The sequence below is a fragment of the Cnephaeus nilssonii genome (assembly GCF_951640355.1).
Source record: "Cnephaeus nilssonii genome assembly, chromosome: 19".
NCBI classification, from domain to species: domain Eukaryota; kingdom Metazoa; phylum Chordata; class Mammalia; order Chiroptera; family Vespertilionidae; genus Cnephaeus; species Cnephaeus nilssonii.
The window spans coordinates 17,487,673-17,512,630 of record NC_137090.1 but is presented as its reverse complement, the minus strand read 5'-3'; the positions used below and the strand labels follow the sequence as shown (position 1 = coordinate 17,512,630).

The window sequence follows — 24,958 nt, the reverse complement described above, 5'->3', positions numbered from 1 at the left end:
AGTCCAGGGCTGAGCCAGGGGCTGGTAAACTGGCCCACCGGCCACTCGGGTCTGCCGACTGCTTTTGTAAATAAAGTTTTATTGGCACCCGGCCTCGTCCGTTTGCTTACATGCTGCCTGTGGTTGCTTTTGTGCTACAAAGGCAGAGCTGGGAGCTGCCACAGAGACCCCTACTTCGTAAGTGCTAAATGGAACCTTAGGCCTGCAAAGCCTAAGCTATTTATCACTGACTTTTTACAGAGGTTTGCTGAGCGAGGGCCACACCATCCTGCGGCCACCTCACAGGGAAGGCAGGCCCTCCTCTCCGACGCGCGCACGAACCTCCCTGCAGGCAGTGCAGGCCTGGAAGCTGGAGGAAGCCCAGGCACCTGATGTCCTCACCAGCGACAGGCGGGCCAGAGGACTGCTGACCGGCACAGGGGGGCCTCATGCTCATGTCTCCATCAGCTTCCTGCCTCATTTCCAAAAGGATCTGAAGCAGGGCCCACAGGAACCCGCAGACAGGAGGGACTGACTGCTTCCATTCACTTCTGGAACGTTACTGAACAAAGAACAGATATGTCTTGTACGTTTTTCACTCAGGGACCTCTTAGCTTCATTTGAAGTCAACCACGGAACAGGTTAAGGCCCTGGTCAGTTTGGTCTCCCGGGCGGATGAATGGCTCCCATGGGATGAAGCCTTACAGGGAAAGGTCACTGCCAGGCATCCCGGGAATTTCCTTGGCCCCTAAGAGCTTCACTCCCTGATCATTCTGTTGGCCAGGATTTTTTAAAAATCAACAATAAATTTGAAATGTTTTCCATGTTCTTATCAGATGAATACAAGCACAGTGGCAGAGTTATGACTGCTTGGGTGTTTTATTATGATTCTTTCTTTCATCAGACTGAATGACTTCAGATTTCTGGGGAAGGATTTGAAAGCCACATTTCGGGAACTCTTTCTAGAAAACAGAGCTGGACGTGGAAAGAATAAGCGTGGCCCAGAGTAGTGGTTTTCAGCTGGTGTGCCACAAAAAGGAATTTTTAAACATGTACTACCTGGCCATTTAGCTAGGGGCCCAGACCTCTCTCCCCTTCGATTGTCAAATAAAAAAGAAACAAAAAAACCCACAAATGACAACAGCCAACACAATAGCTGTCCGACGTGAATGAATCCAAGTTAGGCCTATTTTTTTTTTTTGGGGGGGGGTCAGATCAGCAAAAGATAGAATATGTTTTGTGGCGTGCTGCAGAACCTTAATCACTGGTGTGTGGGTGCCCTGAGTTGGAAAGGTTGAGAATCGCTGCCCTCGAGGAGGGATGCTGTTCGGTGAGTGAGTCCTGCCCCTAGAAGGACCAGCCGTCATGCGGGGTTTCATCCGATCTGACTCACCACTGACTTTTAAATGAAAACCCATGGCACTCCGCTGAATGAAACTGTTACCAGAGGCTGGGAAAGCATCTATGAGAGAGCGGGTGGGGTGCGGGGGGACTGGTATGATGGAAAGCAAGCCTGGAATGCAGGTCCAGGGAGAGAGAGGAGCAGAGAGGGGGGGCTGGAGACAGAGGGAAGCGATCCAATCGTGACTGGAGCCTGAGTGGGAGGGCATGGCGTAAAGGCAGTCCCCCAAAGTGCATCCTGATGCCTAATGGCACCCCATTTGGGAGGGCTGGCTGTCGCCCAGCTTCTCAACAGTTTGGTCCTGGGGAAATGTCGCCATGGTCACGTTTACAAACCCCCACAAAAAGCCGCCGTAGGAGCAAACCCCTGCCTCAAGTCCGACCTGGACATTCCATTCAAAGGCAGGACGGCAGGAGTCGTAACATCCTCGGCGTCTTGGACACCATCACCTAGGCCCTAGGGGCTTCCTGCCCGGTCTCTCGCAGCGTGGTTTACCAACGCTCTACGCAAACAAGCTGACAGAATTCCAGCGGATTCTAGGAAGCACACGCTGAAAGGCGATCAAAGGAAAAGCTGGATGCACGTTGGCACAGGCGCCCCCAGCATGCAGCTCGGCGGACATAACCTTTCCCATCTGAGGGGACGCGCCCGCGGCCGGTGCTCCACCGCAAAGGCCACGGCTCTCCCGGGAGGGAGGACAGCCACCGGCAGGACACACACACTCGGCCGCTAACCAGCCTCTGGGGAGAAACGGAACGCTGCACTTTTGGCCGCAAGCCCTCTGGTCTGTGTTCCTTTTTTTGAGTTTGGAACTCTGACCTTTATAAAAAGCGGGACTCCCTGCCCAGAAAAACAGGAAGGCCACTCACCAGGAAGCCCTGGAACGAAGCCCTGGAAGTGGGTTAACGTTTCTCCGCCGGCAAAGCGAAGCCTCCGCCGTCAACACGGTGCCCCCTCGTGATGCCCGACGCTGTTCCCCTCAGCGGTCCCCGCCCCCGTGACGGCTAATGTCCGCTCTCCGGTCCCTCCCCGACTGGGGCATCTGCGTGATGCTGGCACCCGATGTCCCCCAACTCTCTCCAGCAGGGTCCTGCCTCAGACGGGCCGTGTGGCATTGGGGATGGGGCTCCTGTCCTCAGCTTGGGGTGGAGGAGGCAGTCGATAATCAAACAAGTGAAGAAAAAAGCAAACAGGAAAAGGGCTGTGCCTGGCATAGTTGCTTGAAGCTACCCCAATCCTAACGCTCATCCCTGTGTCCCTCTACTAGTAATATCCGAAGGCCAACACAGATACCCAATGGGGAGAAGGGAGAGCTGGGGGCCTTTCCCACAGACCTAGAGCAAACACGAAGATGCTGGCGAATCAATCGCCCCCAAACACACTCTCAAGTGAAGGCCACAGGGACCCCCTGCCCTCTGGTGGAACACAGCCCCTCCTCCTAACGGGAGCCCTGCCCAGCGCCCCAAGACATGCAAACCAGTTTCTCATGCAGAGATCAGCCGCATCCTTTTCCCAGGACGCTTCGTTTCCTCTCTCTATTCGCTAACAGACACAGAACGCCAACCGCTTGCAAAGGCAACGCTGATCAGGGAATATTCCTGGTTTCCAACAAAGAGAAAGAGCGGCACTTAAGCAAAGAGCATTTAAGCGGCTCTTGGCCGTTCCGCCGTGGGGTGTGACCACACAAGCCTGGCCCTGCCTGAAGCGAAGCTTCCTCCAGGAAAGGCTCCGGCGGTGGCGGGGGGTCCTCACCTCGAACTTCTGCCTGAGCTCCGCGTTCCCCTCTTCGTCCCCTTCTGGAATGGGCACGTTGTAGTACTCCCCTTCTTCTTGGTTCAGCAGCTTGTACCTTTCAGAGACGGGAGAGGGGAAGCGTCAAGGTCCCAGGCTCAGCAACCCCTCTCCCTCACCCTCGGGCCTGGCTGCTTCTGGCAGGATCCCACGGGGAGAGGACAGCCAGGCAACCACACAGCCCCGGTCCTTCCAGACTGGAACCCGCTGGTTCCAGATCTCTAAGTGCTCCAAGGCTCTGAGGCGACCGGCCCTGGGCGGACACAGACGTCATCACCGGGGCTTCCGTACCATCCACTGGCCGGCATCTTCATCAGCTCCGAAACGCCAAAGGAAAGGGACCCCATGAAGTCGTTCCTTGTCGTCCGGTCCCAGTCCCAGATTTCTATGGACAGCCGCCGGTCTTTATCTGAAGGTTTCAATTTGCTACAAACGAATAGACACACACACATGATTATCTTGATGGTGGTTTCCTGGGAGATACCCCATGCTCATGATCTGAGCTTGAGATGAATAAAAAGTATATTCCATTCTCTTCCTGTGACTCCCCACTGCCAACAAAGAACCAGCCTCCTGGCAACCAATGCTCTAGGCCAGGGGTTAGCACAGGACAAATCCGGCCCACGGCTTGTTTTTGTAAATAAAGTTTTATTGGCACACAGCCATCACCATTTGTTTACATATTGTCTATGGCTGCTTTGACTCTGGAACAGCAAAACTGTGTGCCTGTAACAGAGACTGTATGCCTGTCAGGTCTAAATGACTCACGATCCAGCCCTTGACAGAGCACAGCTTGCCGGCCTCTATTCTATACGCCTGAGAGCTGTCTTCGTGGCTGACCCAGGTAAATGGCTCCCTGCGCTCTGGTCCACAAAGAGGACCGCTTGTCTGTGCTCTCTCATCCCTGGCTTATTTATATCCCCTTTCCTCTACCTTCTCTAGCTCTGACCCACTTTAAATGCTACCTCCTCCAAGAAGTCTTCCCTGCTTAAAGGCAAGGATGACCTTCCCATTTTAGTGGCAATGGCGGCGTCAATGTTACTCGTTTATTCCATGCTTTAAAAATTATTATTCAAATTCTTACATCATACTTTGACCCTCACAAGATCCTTACATGCTTTTATAGCATCTGTAATATAAGAGAATTTTTGTGCAGAGTAGATATTGATGATAATTTGGGACCGGCATCATGAAACTCTCGGTAAACCAAGTTACTGACCATCAGACATGAGTGACCTGGTGGCCCCCCGCCCCCCCGTCCCCCGCCCCCCATTCCTCCCCGCCCCCCCAGCAGCCTGCAAAGCCTTCGGAATGAAGCCCTGTTGAACGACAGCTATAACAAGCCCCTCAGGATCTCCAGCCACGAGGTGAGTGGTGTTGTGGTGAGCAGGGAGGGCACTTGGTCAAGGAGAGAAGACACACTTACAACGTGAAGGACTCGTTCCACTGGGGGTTCAGTGTGGAGCGGATGGTTTTGGTTTTTTGTTTGCTTTCATTCTTGGGATCAGGAATGAGTTTGAGCTTCACGTATGGGTCTGAAAGTCCATTTGGATCCATGGGGATTAGATTTTTCGCATCTTGAACTGTGAAGGGAGAAGGAAGGAAGATGAAATGTTACAAAAAAATAAAATAAGAGAGAGAGAGAGAGAGAGAGAGAGAGAGAGAGAGCGAGCCCCCACCCAGCAGGCAGTGGACAGGACAGCATGCGCTTCGCGGCTTGGCGGCCCTGCTTTCCAGTCCTGCCTCCTTCACCACGGAACCCGGCACGGAAACTCCCCTTCACCAGCCTCTCTCCTCATCTAGGAAAACGGACGGGGCGTATTTCCAGGGGCTTAGCGTTGGGAGGATGAAATGAAATGAGGTGCTACGTGCTTTACACAGTTGGTGGTTTGGGAAACGGAGGAGGGAAAAGAGGTTCACGCTGTGAGTGCCCACGCTGCCCAGGCAACCGTTTCGGACTCCTCCCCACGACCCACAACTTCAAGCTCGCCAACGAGGTGGGTGGTCTCCAGGGGGCCTGGCCGACTCGGGCTGCCCGAGAACCCCCAAACTCCGGCAGAAGGCTTCTAATGCCATGCAGGAGGGCCAGTCTCCTGAAACCGCGGCCCACGGATCACAAAAGGTTAAATGCTGGAGCGTCAAGAGGAAGCTCCCGACGAGGCAGGGAGATGAGCCTCAGGTCTCTCCCTGCGTTAAGCACTGGAAGAGAAGCAGAGCCTTTTTAATAAGCAGGAGAAGCCCGAATGCCGAGCGAGCGAGCGCCGAGCTGCATTCCAGGCGATCTCAGCGGAACCGCCGAGGCTGCCAACAGGCCTTCTCCTCGCGGAACGACGGTGGCTGCGGCTCTGCCGTCAGCCCGCACTGTGACACGGGCCTTGCAGGCCCATCGCTTCCGAATGGTGATGAGTTAAAACACCAATAGCATTTACTCCTAACGCTGTGGGCTTCCGATGGAGACGTTACCATTTAAGCTGAACATGGAAGGAAGCTATCAATTCCCAGTGTCCCTGAAGTCGACGGCGGGTCCAAACCCCCATTTCCAGTTGCACAGAGGACAGCACGCCGAACACCTGAATCAGGATGGGCAGCGACCGACCCGGGTCCCCCCTGCCCGGGACGCGCGGGCCAGGCAGGCAGCCTGCGCCCGGATTCTGGCTCTGCACTTCCTGGGTGCGTGACTCTGGGCGAGACGTGAGCCTCCCTGCACCTCGAGTGTCTTCACCTGGAAAACGGTCCCTCCCTGTGAGTATGCAGCTTCCACATACAACGTGCTTAGGACAGCGACAGGCGCACAGCGAGAGCCCAATGACGATGACCATCAGTGACGAGACGATCATCGGGTGTGAATCCACGTTCCTGGCACAGAACACAGCCCGAAGGGACGCGCAGGACTGGCCGCCCACGCACTGGCAAGCCAACCCGTGAAGAGCGGCGCGATGGGGAAATCGCCTAACGTGGCTGCGACTGCACGGTGCCAGCACCGTCTTAAACTAAGCAGTGGCGTCAGAGGGTGTTCCCACAGGAGCAGGTGTGGGGAAGCTGGAAGAGGGGAGCTCGGGGAGGGAGGGAGAGAGAGAGAGAGAGAGAGAGAGAGGGAGAGAGAGGCGCAATACAAGCGTGATGATCGAAAGGATGATCAGAAGGGCTAGAGGCAGAGGAGAAAGAAGAGGTAATGCAGTCAGAGGTGGTAAGGACGCTGCCCGCCCCTCCCCAACAGGAGCCGGCACTGGGTCTCCACCTCACTGCGCACGGAAACAGCTGGGATGTTCGAGCAAAGAGTGATGTCCACCCCACGGGAGAGTCTGACTTAATTGGTCTGGGCTGAGGCCCAGGCACGAGCATCTACTTGGCTTCCAGCTGAGTATCTCTAAGCGTGGTCCCTGGACTGGCATCCCTGGCACCATGTGAGGACTCAGACCCTTATTCACGTTAAAAAAAAAATCTTCTTTAACATTCAAGAGTTAAAAAGGCAGCACTCAAAACTGACCGCTGTGGTATGTGGGACACCGAGACTGTCTGCCATCAATACAAAGTTACCAGAAAAACAAATACCAGGAAAACACAACAGTGTTCCTCGTCTCCAGCGGGTACAGCTGCCCGAGACCGGCTCTTGGTTACAAAGGGGGAACTTAACGAGGCTTCGAGTGTTAAGAAGATTCCAGCCCCAGAGAGCGTCTTTTTGCTAGATTGAAAGATGATTGAAGAGGGAATAGTTTTCTCACCATGTCATTTAATGCTTTTTAATGTCAGTTCAGTACTGTCTCAAGTACGACCAGCAGTCATGGCCCACGGATGGCCCTGCCCCGCAAGGGAAGTGACTGGGGTGGGGCGGGGGACGCTAATTCTGAGGCAGTAAGGGTGTGGGGTATTTTGGTTGCGGGCACATCCCCAGTGGGGGGTGTGCAGGAGGCAGCTGATACATGTTTCTCTCTCGTCAATGTTTCTAACTCTCTATCCCTCTCCCCCTTCCTCTCTGTAAAAAATCAATAAAATATATTTTTTAAAAATCAGTTTTGATAAATAAACGATGGCGAATGAGACTTTTTTTTTGGTGAAGCTCTATTGTGAAGGTAGAGGGTCTCTAAACACAGCCGTAGGGAAGTGGCGCCTGCCCCTTGCCCATTCAGCTGCTGCAGCCCTAACTGTGCTCCCACAGGGGCCGGGGCCCCACAGGGAAGGCAGGCAGGCGGAGCGCGCTCCCCCCTCGTCCGTCTCCTCAGCGTTTCGGCAGCCTCCGCGAGGACACATCTGCGCTGGAGGAATCCCTCTGGGCAGTGGAATTCGCAGTTTCAGAATGGAAGTTGGTTCTTGATTCCAGAACTTAAATAGGAACACAGAGTTGCCGGTTTTGAAATGATCAGCTGTCAAGCCTAGCGCCGAGAAAAGCCAGCCTGGGTTGAAAGGTTATTTGACTTCCTGATAACGGAAGGTGTCATTCCTGGCCTAAATCCATTCAAATACCAGGACGACTGGGAAGCAGCCCAAGGTGCCGCCCAGATCCCTGACAGAGGGGGCGAGGCCGGCCCAGAGCACGTGAGTTGTGAGTGTTTTAGCTCATCGGCTGGGGATCCACATGGAAGGTGCCCCGTGGGAAAGAGAAGAGCTGGCGCCTAGGGATGAAGCCGGGGAGTTGGCCAAGGGCCTGCTTGGTGGGGGAAACACGGAGCTGAGGATGGGGGCGGGGGAGGGGGTGGGAAGAAGCGACTGACCGCCATGCTTTCTTGGGGAGAGGCAAGCTAGACCCACAAGGACTTGTGGTCGAGGGACTGTCTGATGTGCATCTGAGGACAGGGACAGTCGGGCTCCCTCTGCTGGGACAGAGGCTGTAGACGGTGGCTCAGTTCTCGGGCAGGATACCATGGTGGCTAGAGCGGAGGTTCGAATCCCTGCTCTACCACTGCTGAGCTGGATGCCGCTGGACAAAGTGCCCCCACGTCTCCGTTTGCTCACCTGTAAGACAGGAACAGCGGCGGTGCCATCGCATCGGGCCGCTGTGGAGGCTGCATGAGTGAGAGGCCCTGGAGCGAGTGAAGTGAGGGTCACAGAAGCACGTGCTGTTACTAACAGCCTGGCCAGTGCTCCCTGGGGAGGACCCGCTGCCTGCTGCTGCCTGCTTTGATCCAAGCCTCTGACCTCTGACCTCTGACCCTCTCCGAAAGCTTGGGACGTCCTGGCTGGGGGTGAGGAGAGAGGCATGTCTCCTAAGAGGAACTGGAGCCCACCCTTGTCCTCCGCTGCTCCTCGTCTTGGAGAGGCTTCGGAAGCGACCTCTCTCCGGTGTGCTGGTGCCCGCTTCTTTCTTTCCCCCGAGGCCGAGGCCGCTAGGCGCTTTTGGAGCGGGAGCCGCCCTCCTGGGCAAACCTCACCTGCAGCCTCCCCCCGGGATGTGCCACCCCAGCTCCTTCCAGCAGCCACGGCACGGCCCCACCCAGGGACCAAGTGCCATCTGGGAGCACGATGAGGCACCGCTGGGCCCTTCTTCACTTAGGCGGCCGCTGTGCTGGGAATGGGAACGTGAGGGGGCGTGTGCCCAGCGGCCCCGGGAGCAGACAGGCTGGCCTGCGAGGGGGCAGCCGCATGGGCGCGCCTTCGCTTCCCGGTGAACCTGGCTGCACTTCCTCCAGAGCCCGGGCGGGTCCCGCGGAGGAAGCCGCCCTCCTGGCAGCCTGCGCAGCACGTCCAGGGCCCAGGGCCCAGGAAGGAAAGGGAAGATCTTCCCCTCACCCCCTTCAGCTCTGAGTCACGTGGAAACGCAGCCTCGCCGCTGGGGTCTCGTGTTCCCCTGGACACACTTCCCTGGTCCGTTTGCCGGGAGAACACCTGTCCCCGGGTCTGTTCTCGCCTTGCCTTCGGCTGCCGCTGCGGCTGCTGCGAGGAGAGCGGTGCCTGGGCGCGGCCAGGGCTCCGGCCAGTTCCGCAGGAGCCGGGAGCCGGCCCTCCGCATGCTGGCGGGAAGGAGCCCTGGCAGGTGCTTCCGGAACAGGGCTTACCGAACACCCTCCGTGTGAGATGGTCGGGGGCAGTCAAGCTGTCTAGCGATAGGCGAGGTTCTGGGATGGGGGTCTGAGACACAGGCCCTGGCAAAGGGGGGCGTGCCACAGGTGGTGGGAGGCCTCCAGGTGGGCACAGGTCACCGCAGAGGAAGGGTGCCTGCAGGCTGCAGCTGGCCCAGGAGCGGGCACAGAGGTCCAACTTCCAAGCCACATCCCTGATGCTCACGGTTTGAACTCTGGGGGCGCTGGCCCACCCTAAAATCTCCCGACCAGATTCTTCACTCTCTGCAAACCATGAACCCCTTTAACACAGCATCCCAGCTTTACGACAGTGTGCGGCACCAGGGGCCCCGCTGAGGACCTCCGCTGTCGGCCCTGACAGCCCGGCCCTCCCAGGACTGAGAGCCAAGGGACAGCACTTCCTCCAGGCACCTCCTCCTGTGGCTGGGCAGGCGAGGCGGTCTGGGTGCCGCGGGAGGTCCTGGCAGCTGGTGGAGGCCTGGCTGGGCGCTGCCCTTGGGTGGGAGGTGTGAGTGAGGTGCTCCCTCCAGGGCAACGGGGTGGGTACATGTTATGGCGCCCCCTAGCGGCCAAGCTCAGTCTGGGGAAATGAATGCTGCACGTTGCTGGGTGAGGTGAGCGCTGGTCGGGATTCGATAAAACTGTCCGCAGGGAGGAACAAAAGCCGCCTTCTTCTCTCACAAACAAACGAGAATGGAGAGATGTTCAATCCCAGCCCGAGCGACACGGTGTGTTTGAGGCTCCCACATGCAGACGAGAGGCCCATCCCCCGTGTTCGCTGTTGTTTTCGTTAACAACCGTACCTGCATTTTAGGGACGCCCCATCCCCTGGTCCACAGTCCCCGGGTACGTGGTGGCACGACTTGGGGGCTGGCGTCGGCTCTGACGGGCGGGTTGCTATGCACGTTAAATATTTAACTGCACCCAACCTCTCACATTTACTATTTATAGAACCCCAGAGACACCCCCCCGCCCCCCGCCCCCCCCCCCCACACACCCCTGGGGCCAGGCTCCTGGTTGGTAATTATTTTGAACCCACACTGCCTCGCACGGCACCTTGGCAGGCACTCAGTCACTGGCTGCTAAGTTCACCACCTCCAGGCCACCCCAGTCCTGTGCTTTTGGGGTCATGCTGCCCATCCCCGGGCCCCTGGATCACACTGTCCATCTATTTCAGGGCCCCTGGCCCTTACAACACCCATCTCCTCCGACCTTCCATCTCCTGCCGGCCCAGCCCAGAGGGTCATCTCTACAGATTGACAGCCACTTGACAGTGGGGGCTGCATCCCACCCCACACCTGGGTGTGGCGTGACCCTCTCCTCCCCCAGCCGCCCTCCCCCCACTCCAGGGTCAGCACAGGGTGAGGCAGAACCTCTGAGTGCCCAGGGGATTCTTGTTTGGCTGAAAAGCGAGAGCAGACAGGAAAGCGTGCACACGGTTCATCTTTCGGTTGCAGTACATAAAGCTTCCATTTGGAGGGACTGTCGGACAAGGAGAAACCTCACAGGCCTGTGCCGGGGAGGATCAAGGCAGGCCAGAGGGAGTCAGGCGCTCTTCAGACAACAGTCTGTGCTCTGGAGAAATGATCGCCGAGCCCACAAAGATTAAAGGACAGAGAACACAGCTCCAGCTTTCAGGAAACACATATCAGAAAGGGCAGTTTTCTCCTGGGAAAAAAATCGCCGCGTAGAAATCCTCAGGATTTCAAGTATGAAATGCAAAGACGTCATCAACCATGAATGATTTTTGACTAGGTAACCACAGCCTGTGATTCTGTGAACAAACTGGGGCCTTGGTGCTGTTCAGTTGTTTTTTTAAAACAAAAATATTTAAAAAATATTTTTATTCACTTCGGAAAGGGAGGAAGAGGGAAAGAGAGATAGAAATATCAGTGATGAGAGAGCATCATTGATTGGCTGCACTTGCACACCCCACATCGAAGATGGAGCCGGCAACTCGGGCATGTGCCCTGACTGGAATCAAACCATGACCTTCTGGTTCATAGGTCGACGCGCAACCACTGAGCCACACTGGCCGGGCGGTGCTGTTCAGTTTGATCCACTTGTTCCTGTTCTGCTGTGCCAAGTCAGCTGACTCCGTCTTTGTTAATGAAACCCACAGAATTTTGGATTTGATCTCTTCCATGTTGATATGCTATGACCCATATGTTTGTAATATTTATTCCTTTTTGGCCAAAGACAAAGGCAGGAAGAATGAGATGTACTAAGAATGCACCTGCTCAGCCATCCCCATCCCACTAGGCAGAATCCATGCAAAAACCTGGGTTCAGGGACACAATCATCTCACACTTTGCACCTACTAGTATTTGTGGAACGTCCTATTTCATTAGTGAGACTCACTGCTTGGTGCTAAGAACGTGTTTTCTGCCTGGTAAATTCAGTGGCCAGCCACGTACCCAAAAACATAAGCCAGCAACCCAAGTCCCATTGGAATAAAACTTATGAAAGAGAACTGAGAGGCAAGAAAGGGCAGCCCGCGGACCCTGGGAACAGATCGTAAATATTTCACCACTTTTTCTTTGACAGTTAGTGGAAAGTAAACATTTCTGCTAACGTTGCCTAAGCCTGATGTTCTGAAAGGAAATTGAATCTGGGTGTGAGAGAAATAATAGTTTCTAGGTATTGAGACTGGTATGATTCTAGAAAAACTTTAAAAAATATTTTTCTTACTAGAGGCCTGGTGCATGAAATTTGTGCACGGGTAGGGTCCCTAGGCCTGGCCAGCAATCAGGCCCGATTGGGGCCTTCTGGCTGCCGGTTGGGACCTTCCTTCATTCTGTGCTGCCCCTGGTGGTCAGCACACAGCACACATCACAGTGAGCGATTGAACTCCCGGTCTCCCGGTCGAACTCCCAAGGGGACAATTTGCATATTAGGTATATATGTGTGTGTGTGTGTGTGTGTGTGTGTGTGTGTGTGTGTGTATAGAGAGAGAAAGAGAGAAGATTATAAGACTAATGGATACACATATCATATAAAATCTAAATACAAACCCATGTCACCTCAATAAATTCAATTTAAAATATCTAAATGCATAAAGTACAAAGAAGAAAATTAAAATCACCCCCACTTCCACTCTAAGCGAGAACCCCTGTTGGCATATTGATGGTGTTTACCACCATGCTCTCTGCTCTGCATATATCTAGCTTGAAATATTTATTTTTATAGAGTCTATATCTATAAACACAATTTTAGATCCTGCCTTTATAACATAACAGGACATGCTATGAAAACATTTTAAATGCCTAACATCCCCTTATCCAGCTATATGATAATTGATTTAATCAACCCCTGTTGGGGGCCATCCAGCGAGTTTAAAATTCTTCACTTCATTAATAACACAGCTGCCCTGGCCAGTTGGTTGGGTATCATTCCATGTACCAACGGTCACCAGTTGGATTCCCAGTCATGGCACATGCCCAGATTTCAGGTTCAATGGGAGGCAACCCATCTATGCATCTCTCTCACATAGATTTTATTTCTCTCTCTCTCTTTCTTCCCCCCTCTCCATCCCCCTCTCTCTAAAATCAATAAAAGCATTAAATAAACAACAACTGATCACATTCATGCATAAATAAATATTCCCCCTCAGGATACATTCTTATGATTTTCCCCCCTCAGGATACATTCTTATAAGTGGATGAAAGGGCACAAAATCATTCCAGATGCTTAACATATATTGGCAAACTATTCCCTCAAGCATGTACCAAAGTCTTACCGAGGGTGTGGTGAGAAAAGTAAAAAATGACATTGTAATTTTGGCTTCCTTGAGGATCTCTGAGGTTTAACTTGTTTTCTATGGTTATTTGCCACCTGTCTTTCTTAGACTTACTCTCTCTTCGTTTCCTACAGGGTGTCAGTTAAGGAATTTTCTTACTGGCTCAGAAGAGCTCTTTAGAGGAAAATGAATAAAAATGGCTCTTTGTCATATTTGTTGCAAAATGCACTTAGACTTCACTTAACTGCTTCTAGAAACACCGACACTTATGTTTTTATACAGTCAAACATTTTTTAAAAAGTTTCCTCCATTTATTTTAAGTTTGGAAAATCCTTGCCCTTTCTGGGATTTTTCTTTTATTATTTTGTTTCTTTTCTATGTTTAACTTGTAAATCCATTTGAAATTTATTTTGGTGTGCAGGGTGAGGCAAGATCGAATTTAATTTTTTTCTTGCAGATGCTCAGACAACTTTCCCGACAACACTGGGGCGTGAGCCCCACCTTCTCCACTGGGCCCCGTGGCCTCTGCTTGTGTCTGTCAGGCCACAGTCCACCTTGTGCCAGTTCCTACAACAAGCCCGTGACCCAAGGTTCTAATTTCCAACAGGTTTGGAGAGAGCCTTTTCCGTCCAGGTGCAATGAATCGGGGCAATACCACACGGCTGCTCTGTTCTGTTCACCTGTAAGTCTCTTTATACCTCTCTCTGTCATTATATATTAAAAAATACCACTGTTTGCATGTCCCTTCATCCTGTTTGCTCAAGCGGCCTCCTGTTCGTGTTTTATGGAGATGGTGTATTTTTCCATTCTACAGAAGTTTATATGGAGTTTTCTCAAATCCCCTTTTGTAGTCCTTCACTCAGTAACCCATTTTCAAACACATTCTTCATGATATTTCCCTTCCCTTTGTACACATACTAGAGGCCCAGTGCACGGAATTCGGGCACAGGTAGGGTCCCTAGTGGCTGCTGGCTGCCTGCTGGGAAGCCTCTCTTCCCCTGGCCGCCTGCCACCACCACGGCTGCCGGCTCCACCCCCTGGTCAAACTCCCAGTCGAACTCCCGGTCGAGGGAACAATTTGCATATTAGGCTTTTATTATATAGGATATTCATTCATGGGCCACATAATATGTGTATGTTTTCTTTCTTTGCTCATTTTGATTTATTATTATTGTTTTAAAAAATATATTTTATTGATTTTTTACAGAGAGGAAGGGAGAGGGATAGTTAGAAACATTGATGAGAGAGAAACATCGATCAGCTGCCTTCTGCATACCCCCCACTGAGGATGTGCCCACAACCAAGGTACATGCCCTTCACCGGACTCGAACCTGGGACCCTTCAGTCTGCAGGCAGATGCTCTATCCACTGAGCCAAACCGGTTAGGGCTCTTTGCTCATTTTTAAATGAAGAAACCAAACGATGTTCCCATTGGCTCTGTCCACTGTCTACTTGGCTACTGGAGAACTTTCCTCAAGTTAGCCCGCACGCGCACTCCTGACCCAGTATCACCGCGTCTTTGTGGACCCAGGTGGGCGCACGTCCATTCCCTCGTGCATGGCAATCACACCCTGAGCCAATGGCATCCGTTTAGGTCCCGCCGACCCCGAGGTTCTTACTTTCATACCTGTCCCTTGTCCTTCATCCAAGGGCTCAGGGCCCTCAGGACGTACTGTGCCAAGACCAGCCCTTTCCCTTGGCCCGTCCTTCGCTTTTCCTTTGGAAATGACATTGTGCGGAATGATGCGTTCGAGACGCTCTGCAGTAAAGGGGGACCTCCCAGGTTTCCTGGCCGGAGAAGACCCGTTTCTCTGAGCCTAGGGGAGGCGTACAGACCTCTCCTGCCTTCTCCCAGCAGCTCAGGGCTTGGCTGTTTCATGGACCAAGGACGGCCAGACCAATGAAAACCTTTTCCTTAATGCAGACCCATGTCGGCTGAGAAACTTCTCTAAGACGGCAGTAGGTGGTTTGTCTCAGTTGTGGCTTCTGTCTTCTCCTGGGTCTCCTTGGCGTTTTAGGGGACATGGGAGAGGCCGCATTTCGGAGCTCACCAGCTGGCTCACCAAATTCAGTGCAGAAATCCACCGCTCACTGAAGCAGCTCTCGGAATCCCACTGCTTCTCCAGAGCTTGGTCCCTCGGAAGGCGGACCGATTCCTCTCGACCGAATGTCAGTCTCGGTTTGACCTAAGCTGCCCCCTCATTTCTCACGGCAGACACTCTGCCTGGGCATATTACTGTCCCCTTGTCACTGGGTGGGTAGCTTTCCGATGTGCTTCCCCGGGTGAGGTCTGTCCTTTAAAGGTCAAAGCTGTCTGTTTAACTCAGTCCCACATCGTCTCCTGGGTCATTTCACCTCCAGCTATGATGTTACTAAACCTTGAGATGCTCCGGACGGGGCTCACCGGGCGGGAGAGGCCGGGGAAGCGCACAGGTGAGGAGCGTGGGTCTCCAGCCTGCTCAGCCCTCCGCCCGCCGTCTCGGGCAGTTTCTAGTGGACCAGGTAATCTGTCTAGAAAGCAATGAGCTGCTTGGAGTAGGAAATCTCCAAAATTCCTTCCACTGGGCGCACAAACCGCCCGCATGCGGACTGACAGCGTGCTGATGCCTCGGTTTCCATGGATGATCCGCCTCTGTCCACAGCTGTACCTGGATACTAGGAAGTGAACAGTCCTTTACGCTGTCCTTCATCCCGGAAATAATTCTCCAATTCGGGGTGGAGGGTCACGAGATGCCTTGGAGAGCTGTGGCTGCCCCCCCTCCCAGGATGTAGATACAGAACTCGGCATATGCTTTTGGAGGCCCCCCTGACCCCGGGAGCGAGGGCAGGGTGGGGTTCTGAGCACAGAGCTGAAGCCCAGATCCTGCCCTAAGAGAAACCTGTCACAGACTCCAGGCTCCGTCGGCGTGTGGTCAGAGCAGAGCTCTGCCCAGTCCCCTGACGAAGACAGAAGCTTCCCAGGCTTGTAGGGCCACCCGCATCCATGTATCGTCCTGTGGTTGTAAGCTTTCTCTTTGGGGCGCTCTGTGGCTCTGGGATCGAGGGATGCCAGGGTCTCCCAGTTTGAGGGGGTCGACTAGGTCAGTACAGTGGGCGGAAGCTCCCTCGGTGAGACCCAGAACCCAACGGCGCGAGACCTGGAGCGGTTGCGACGGCTGGGAGTCCAGGAGCGGGCTCCCAAGGCCACGTTCTCAGTCCCTGCTCCACGGGGCCTGGGGGAGGTTAGGGGTCTGCTTGTGCATTTGCCTTGGTACCAGGCGTGACCCGGGACAGGAGCGATCTGCCCCCATTTTCTAGGCCGCCCAGGAGGTGGAAAGTGGTACCCCTCGGTCTGGTCGCTTCCCCTCCATCTGTGCTTAACACAGACGGAGCCGAACTGAACAGAACCGGGGAGATGAAACTGAATTGAATCAGACCTGGCTCTGAGGCCGCTGCTAATAAAATCACCATCATTCACATCAGCGTGGCAGACAGAGACAAAAATGTTTGTTGGTTCTTTTTTTTTTTTTTTAAATTGGTTCTTTATTTCCTTCCCCTGGAAGTAGCTGACTCCTCAGGAGATAAACCCCGGAAACCTGCTTCTGTCCCCTGTACACAAGGGGTTCAGTGCAGACACCTCGGAGGCCGGTACCCCAGGAACTTGTTCTGGGAACTCCCCTGAGGGTGCCCATGTGCTGGTGGCCTTCGCTGGGCTTCCCTGCAGGCATGTCCTGGCTGAGCAGCATGCCTGATGCCTAGTTACAGGTGCCAACCCACATGCCCCATCAGTGGCAGGAGAGGGACCAGCTGTCCCCCCCCCCCCCGAGGGCTGTCCCCCAACCTGCAGGACCTCAGACCTGATCCTCTGAGGGACACACCTATCAGGGGCTAGTGGGGGTTCATGGGAGTGAGAGACTCCGAGTCTTTATCTTTGGAACATACATTCCTTGCAGAGACAGTTATAATAATGAGCCATTCTTCAGCCTTTCTATCCATTATACCATCGCAGTCTCTAATCAGAGAATACGAAGCTGAAGATGAACGTTCATTAAACCTAAGATGTCAAGGCTAAGAGATGTTTACCTGGCGAAGCCTCTTATCACCTCAACCACAGGCAAAAAGCAAAAAAGACCCGGGCCTTGTCATTACCTCCGGGCTCTATGTTTGACGGGGCCCGCTGTCACCGCCTCAGAGCAGCACCAGGGGATCAGGTGCTTCCCACCTAGTGCGGGACTCAGTTCATTCTGCAAAGACAAGACTGGGGACTGAGTATCTCAGACGTAACATTATTTTTAAATAGTTTTTTTTTTTAAATTGATTTTAGAGAAAGAGGAAGGGAGAGGGAGAGAGAGCGAAACATCGATGTGAGAAACATCAACCATCTGCCTCCTGCACGCCCCCTGCTGGGGACTGAGCCCGAGAATCGAATCGGTGACCTTCTGGCGCACAGGATGACACACAGCCAACGCAGCCACACGGGCCACGGCGTGGGCGTGAAACTTTTAATCCAGTGAACGAACCAAGGTGCTTGTACAACACCAGGCCATGCAGCTAAGGTGCTCACAGAATCGGCAAAAGTGCCAAGCAGAAGGAAGACGAACCGGCCAGTGTTGTTAGGGCCCACAAGTCACAGACGAACCGCAGGATGAAGATGCTAGCCCTGTGAGGCCCCACGAGGTGGGCCTGTGAGAGCTCAGCGCTCTGGGGAGCACAGAGTGGAGAGGGCCCTGCCGTTCTCAGCATCATCGCCCCAGTTTACAAACCAAGCAGGAGACACATCAGTCTCCTCGCCGTGGGGGTGACCGGTGGTGATGGCTCACAGGTAAAATGCACCTGGCTTTTCTTCTCCCTGGCTGATCGAGAGCCAGGTAGCCTGGCTTCATGGTCAACTCGCTCATTCTCGCAGCTGGACTTCCTCGGGAAAGCCGAGCTCCGGGGGCGGGAGGCACCGGACTGCCCCGGCCAAGCAAGCAAGCAGCCTGCACACCAAGTTGTCCGGGGGGAGAGTCGTTTCAGGCTCAGAACACGGGCCGCGGGCTTCGTCCAGTCCGCCCGCCCTAAGCACACGCTGGCACCTTTCCCGGGTCATTCTGACTGTGTCCCCATGCAAAGAACTCCGCTTCCCGGGGGCTCGGCCGTCACTAAGCTTCCTCCTCCCTGAAAGCCCGGCGTGCTGCGTTCCCGCTTCCCAACAAGGGGAGGTGATGAATGGGGCCGGCGGCTGAATCGGACACATGTCGCTGAATCAAAATTGTTTCTTTATCCTTGGCTGTTTTTGGAAACCGGCCAGGCCAGGAATAGGTTCATTTGTTCGAAAGGGACTTATGAGTCACATCCAACTTTTGTACAGGAGCTCAGACCCCGCCACTCCTCCTTAGTCATTTCATGGGCTCCAGTCCCTACCCACAAAGCACCCGGGTGCACACCCCTGGCTGAGGGCCGAGGGCTTCGGCATTACCTGTTGTTTTGTCTGCTCAGCACCCCCACCTCGAAACTCTGGTAGGAAGTTTGCCTGGCATCTGCTCTCGCTTCATTATTCCAGGAAAAGAAAATCGCCTGCCTCGGTTTGAAAAGGAACCCTGACTGTCTTTAATTAACCGCAAACCCTGCACTAATTACCAAATGGGAGGGAAAGTACAGCCACTGTTCTTCTCAGCAAAGACCGTCCCCCGTGCGGAGGCTCGGGGGCAGAGCTCAGCACCGGGGGGGTGGGGCCCTTCCCCTCAATTCGAGCGAGGGCATTTTAGAGCCACCCCAGCAGCTGACACCTCGGGTTTTCTGGGTGGAAGTGCCTCGGCGCCGAGCAGCACAGAGCTGATGTCCCCCTGCGCCACGGCGACGCCATAGCCAGGTCACGTGCAGACAGGATAACGGGAGGCTGCTGCACAAAACATGTGACAAACAAATGCTTGGGGGCATCCGAGCGGCCTGGTGCTAGAGGATCAGAGAGGAAACGTTTCCATTGGTGAACAAATGATCCCCAAACACGGGATGCTCACGTTTTCCACCCTTTTGGTGGGGGCGCGAGAGGGGCACCGATCTGCTCTTTGCTCCACTTCCACCCCTTTAACATCTCCCCCCACCCCCAAACCCGAGTTAAAAGGAAGTTTCCAAGGAAGTGGTTAAAAAAACAGCATGTGCAAGCTTCTGAGGTTCCTCGCTTGGCTGACGCATTTCCTTTCCAGAAGGAGATGAAGTTCTTTGCAATAATTTCATGGCAATTAATCTTGTGCTTAAATGATAATCCTATAATTAGAAGCAATTAAAATCCTGCACCGGAATGACCTGCTCAGTCAGTGTTGATGTCCCTATATGCTAACGGGGTAATCTTGAAAGAGGCCCCAGAAATCATTTGTTTCTCTCTTCCTGGGGATGCAGGCATTCAAAGCCAGCTCAAGGATGCTTCTTCCCGGCAGGAGGCACTGAAGTCCAAGTGGATGGAAGACTGAGGCCCCCGGAAGGAATCCAGGGCACCCTGGCCGGTAGCTCAGTGGGATAGCACGTCGTCCTCATATGCCAAGGTTGTGGGTTTGATCCCTGGCCGGGGCACATACAAGAATCAACCAATAAACGCATGGATAAGTGAATCAGCAAATCGGTGTTTCTCTCTCTCTCCCTTCCTCTCTCAAATTAACAAATAAAATTTTAAAAAATATTAAAGGAAAAACAAAAAGAATCCAGGGGCTTGAGATCATCTTACGCAGGAGAAAGGGAAGCCACGCCACTTTCAGCTTGGATACCTGGGTAATTTAAGACACAGGCGAACACGGCCTTAAGGAAATGACACTGGCGACTCTGCCCCTCGCCCTCGCCCTCACCTTGCTGCCTCCCACGGACACCCAGTGACTAAGCCGCAGGTGGAGACGGATGCTGGGATCCGCGCACGGAGCACTGCACAGGAATAACCACCCGTAGGAGGCACACGGCTAGTTGGTACACATTTGACATTCAGCTCTGCCAAAGCTAGGTCAGGACGAGGCACCCCCGTCAGGAGGTAAGAATGAAATGTCTCTGAGAAAATGCAAACTCCTTCTTGGCTGTGTGTTCTCCGGAGGACCCCAGGCGTCACGTGGCTTCACGAATTAGGCTAAACGGGGTCATTTAAACTTGATCCGGATATAGGGCTAATAGTGGGAAGAGTTGCCTGGATTGGGGATAGAGGAGCACAGTAGAAGTGATTTTTCTTTTTTATGTTGTGCCTACTGGATACTTCCATCATCATCATCATCAATCATCATCATCATCTGCTCAACAAACGTGTATTAGGCACACATTCAAGGTACTGGGTAGAGTACAGGGGATAAGACATGACCTCTGACCTCCAAGAGCGGAGGGAAACCAACATACAAACTAACCTAAGTGCAATCCCATTATAAATGTTATAAAGGGCAGGGGGAGAAGTGGTCATGTTAGCAAGGCAGGAAATGTCGGGAGAGGCTGCACAAATGTCCTGGAACAGACGTCGGAAAGGCTCTCCTGAGGGAGCAGGGGCCAGTGGGGCAGAGGGGAGGCGTGGGAGGCAGCCCCCGCGGGGAGCAGCACCCGGCTTTTCTTTATGATAGGAACACAGTGTCAAGGGGTGGGGGGACACGGGCAAGGAGGGTATAAGGGATAAGACTGGGAGGCAGGCCCGGCTGGGGTGGCTCAGTGGTTGAGCATTGACCTAAGAACCAGGAGGTCACAGTTCGATTCTGGGTCTGAGCACATGCCTGGGTTACAGGTTCATGGCCAGTAGGGGGCGTGCAGGAGGCAGCCGATCAATGATTCTTCCTCATCATTGATGTTTCTATCTTTCTGTCTCCCTTCCTCCCCAAAACCAATAAAAATATATTTAAAAAAAAAATACTGGGGAAGCAGGCCAGGTACTGGCTGCTGAAGGGGTCACCCCAACACGTGACACCTGATATTGGGATGTCCGCTCAAGGAGGAAGACCGAGTCGATACATCCGTTGCCAACATTCCAGCCATCCCCTGGGAGCAGGTGCCTCTGCACGGGCAACGTGCACACCCTCCTCTGGTACAAGCCAACCGCCACTTGCTTTTCGCTTAGAGCTTTTCCCGTTTCCTTTGCAAAGGATGTGCTTGGGTGTCAGGCACGTCCTTCGGGGGGACAACGGCCAGAGATGGTGCTTCCACGGACGGTGGCACTGCGGGCGCGAGGACAGGTCTGTGACGGGAAAGACCTGGGGCCGGGAAGGAAAAGCCAGAGGCGGAGGACGAGGAAGGACACCGCAGTCCGGTCACACGCCTGTCTGGCCGCCTCACGCCCAATCAGAACACATCCTGAAGGGGACGTTTCCATCCTTGCCCGTTTTAACCCTTCCCTTTAAGGCGGGGGAGTGCAGCCAGATTCCCTGCTGCCATGTTCATTTCCTGCCATGACCTCGGCCTTGGGACACGCAGGCTCCGGGGAGCAATGGCGGACCCTCACCCACCACGGTGCCAGGGACGCTGCGGGAAGCACAGGTGTCCAACAGCCGCCACGGTGCAGCCTCAGCTCCCCACCGCAGGCCTGAGACGTGGCACTGCCAGCACGTTAGCCACACGTGGGCCAGGGGAGGGAGGGGGCTGTGACCCGGCCTGTCGCCTTCCCGGGGTCAGCGCCAGGAGTCAGCTGGTGAAGGGAAGGGTGGGGCACGCCTGCGCTGAGGGCGAGTGTCTGCCACTTGGCAGCCCTGTGACCTTGGACGGGCCAGCGGAGCTCCGCCCAGCCAGTCTCGCCAGTTAAAAGGGTGATTGTGATGCAATAACATTCAGGGAAGCATCCAGTCAGGGGCCTGGTACCCAGAAGGTGCTTAGTCAGTGCTGGTGTCTCCTCCTCCCGGGAGGGCGAGGCTCTGGCCACCAGCTGCTTCCCTGGCCTGCTCAGGCCCGCCCCTTCCCACACCTGGGATGTGTTTTGACGGGCTGGCCTTGCATTAGCATCCCCATGGGGAGCGCTCAGGTTGCTTTACCCGCCAGCAAGGATGGATCCCTACAGAGAGCACTTAGGAGCTGCGTGGCTGGAACCGGCGGGCGCTCCCACTTAACCCTGCCCAACTTTTTGCAGGTTGGGTCGGTTTGAAAATTTCAAACAAATGTTGAAAGAACAATACAGTGAACAGCTATATATTAGATTCACCAATTATTACCATCTTGCCACACATGCTTTCTCTGTGTGTGCATACACATCTATTTTCATCTTTTTTTTTTCTCTTTGCTAAGATTGGAGATCTGGGCCTTGGGGAGGTGATTAGGTCATGAGGGTGTAGCCCTCATGATGGGATTAGTGACTTCGTAAGAGACACCAGAAAGCTTGCTTCCACCCCCTCCCTCCCTGCCAGGTGAGAACACAGCTAGAAGCCAGAAAGAGAGTTGTGGCCAGCAACCAAGTGGGCAGCACCTTGACCTTGAACTTCCCCGCGTCCAGCACTGTGACAGGGAAACATTAGGTCACCCGGTCTAGCCTGTTTGTCACAGCAGCCTGAACGAAGACACAGTTGCAGTGGTTGTTGAGACTACCATTAAAATATCTCTCCTTTTCTAAGTTAAACGTCTAAGCATTACACTTACCATCTGTGTGACTCTGGACAAGTTACTTAATTTCTTTGTGCCTCACTTTCCTCAGGTAGAAGGGAAGAAAAAGAAGGCAAACTTCCACCGAGGTCTGGATACACGCGTGCACATTTGTGTGAAGTGTCCCTTTTACGGGGAGGGCTCCATTAGCGTTGGCTGCCACCGCCGTGACTGTTATTAAACGATTGCCCAGTTCCTAGTCCCAGAGCAGAGCTGTGTCTCTGCAAACATTTTTAGACGAATTCTCAAGAGACGCGACCTAGATTGTGGGCGTAAGCCACACTGGCTGGCCTTCACGAAAAGCCGGTGCCTACCTCTGGGAAGGCCTGTCCCCTCAGATGACTCTACAGTGTGAACCGAGGGCAGCCGGGGGCGGTCAGCAGGGAAGCCCGAGGAGGACGCGCCCGGCCGTCCTTGCAGGACACGACCCGACCTTTCCCTGCTACTTGCGTGCCATGTGCCCCCGGCCAGGGCCCCGGCGCCCTCGGTGCGGTGTTACCGCTGCAGGCCTCCGGGGCCCACGGGAGAGACGGGAAAGCTCGGCAGCACGCTAGGGCGGCTGCTTTGGCTACAGGGCAGCCCCCAGGCCGGGTCCAGCGCGCCCAGGCTGCGTCTTGCTGTATTCAGAAGCACAATGCGTGAGAGCTGAACATTTAAAAACGTTGCCTTACGTTCTGGCCTTATGGGAGCTGCAAACCCCACGTGAAGCTCTGACAGTTCGCCTGTGATGGCCACTGTAATGCCGAGGGCGGTGGCTTTATGAAGCGAAGGAAGAACATTGACGTGTTTAGCCCACAGGCATTCCCTTTCTGCGTCTCAATCCCGCACCTCCTACTGAGATTAGTGCCTTCATAAGAAGAGCTGTTTCAGGGTAATTTTCTCCTAAACGGCATGCTCCGTGCACCCCATACGTGACCCTGACAAGGTAGGAGCCTTAGCCGCAGGGAGAGAGAAACAAGTGTGGGGCTGAGGCGGGCGGACACGCCCGAGGCCCCTGCGTGCCTAAGAAGGGGAGGTTGTCCACCATGCAATCTGGACCGCTGGCTATATCTGGTTTGTTTCATAAGGTTATCCAGCGCCTAGGAGCAATACCTCAAAACCCTTCGATTGTCCCTGAATTCTTATCTGAGAGGACAGCTTTGGGTAGAAAATTTGCTTATTTTTCCATAAAAGAAATATGAGGATGTTCCCAAAAGTGAGCTTTTTCTGGAGCTTCTTCTCCCTCTTTCCCCTTAAACAGGCCCTTTTGGTCTTCTCCCCCTCCCTATAGTATCTCCTGCTGTTTGCAAATAAACAGCATTAAAGTTAGTCTTTCCATTTTTACCACTGCTTAGCATTCCTATGCAAATGGCCACGTGATCACGTGATACCTTCGCTGCTCACATGGAGACCAGTGCCCTTGTCCGAGGAAAGGAGGTTCCTGAGGGAGCCCCTCGAGCAAGGCCAGGAGGGCGACACCTGAGAGCTGAACCCCAAGTCAACGTGAGTGGCGCGTGGCAGGTACAGCAGGTATCTGAGGACCACGGACCAGTCCTGGGCCAGCAAGACCCCGGGGTAACTCAATCGAGTGTGCGGATTTTCCCAAAGTGGACGTGGGGGCCAACCGGAGGCAAAGCCAGGCTGCCGGGGAGCCCCCCAGTCACAGCCCCAGGAGGGAGCGTCCTGGCCCGTGGACGGGACTGCAGCCCCGGGGCCGGGCCGTTTGTAGGAGGTGCACGTGATGGGACCCTTAGAAGCACAGGGCGTGGAGTCCAAAGGCCTAGGTTCCCAGCCTGGCTCCTTCCTTCTTCTGTGACATAGCAAGTGACTGACCTCTTGGTGCCTCCGTTTCCCTTTCTGGAAAACGAGGCTCCTAACCAGGTAGTCATGGGGACTAAATACATTAATCCACGCGGAGTTCTCAGCACGAGGCCTAACACAGGGGAAGCATAACGCTCCGTGGCTGCCGTCGTCACTGTCACCAAGACGGACTTACCAGGTCATCACAGCCCGACACCTCCCCTCGCCCTAGTTCTTCTCACTCACAGCGTTCTGCTTGATCGCCCTCCCCATCCCCCTGTCGCCAGGGGATACTACACTGGCCACGCTGTCAGAGTACCCCATCCACAGGGCAGTTACGACTTTGAATGACACTGAGCATTTCGAATCCGCGGACAGAGCGGTCTCCTAGGAGACGCGCTGATGGGGACCCGTGGCTCTGAGTGGGACCAGCTCGAGGCCACGACAAGCCCAGGTGTCCGGCCCTGCCTCGGTGTCACCCTGGCCTGCGTCCGAACGCCTGCCGGGAAGCCGCGCAGCTGCCACCTCCAGGAGCAGGCCTTACCTGTGACGTGGAGCTTTTCGTCGGTGACCTCCGCCTTCAGGTAGATCCGGCCCCTCTTCTCCGTGTGGTCCATCCCACAGAGGCTGGGCACGTTGATCACACACTGCTTGTGCACGTTCATATCGCAGGCTGCGGGTCGAGAAAGCGGAGGGTGAGTGAGGCTGGGCAGATGGACC

General features: G+C 54.4%; 1 protein-coding gene across 1 annotated transcript in view; it reads right to left on the bottom strand.

Annotated features, from left to right (window-relative positions):
- Window positions 1–24,958, bottom strand: part of PRKCA (protein kinase C alpha) — a 292,545-nt gene that overhangs the window by 58,937 nt on the left and 208,650 nt on the right. Inside the window, exons 5-8 of the mRNA XM_079797205.1 lie at window positions 24,783–24,911; window positions 4,599–4,755; window positions 3,464–3,598; window positions 3,134–3,230 (exon numbers count right to left, since the gene is read on the bottom strand). Of these exons, the coding sequence (XP_079653331.1) occupies window positions 3,134–3,230; window positions 3,464–3,598; window positions 4,599–4,755; window positions 24,783–24,911 (518 nt within the window). The remainder of the gene's footprint in view (window positions 1–3,133; window positions 3,231–3,463; window positions 3,599–4,598; window positions 4,756–24,782; window positions 24,912–24,958) is intronic.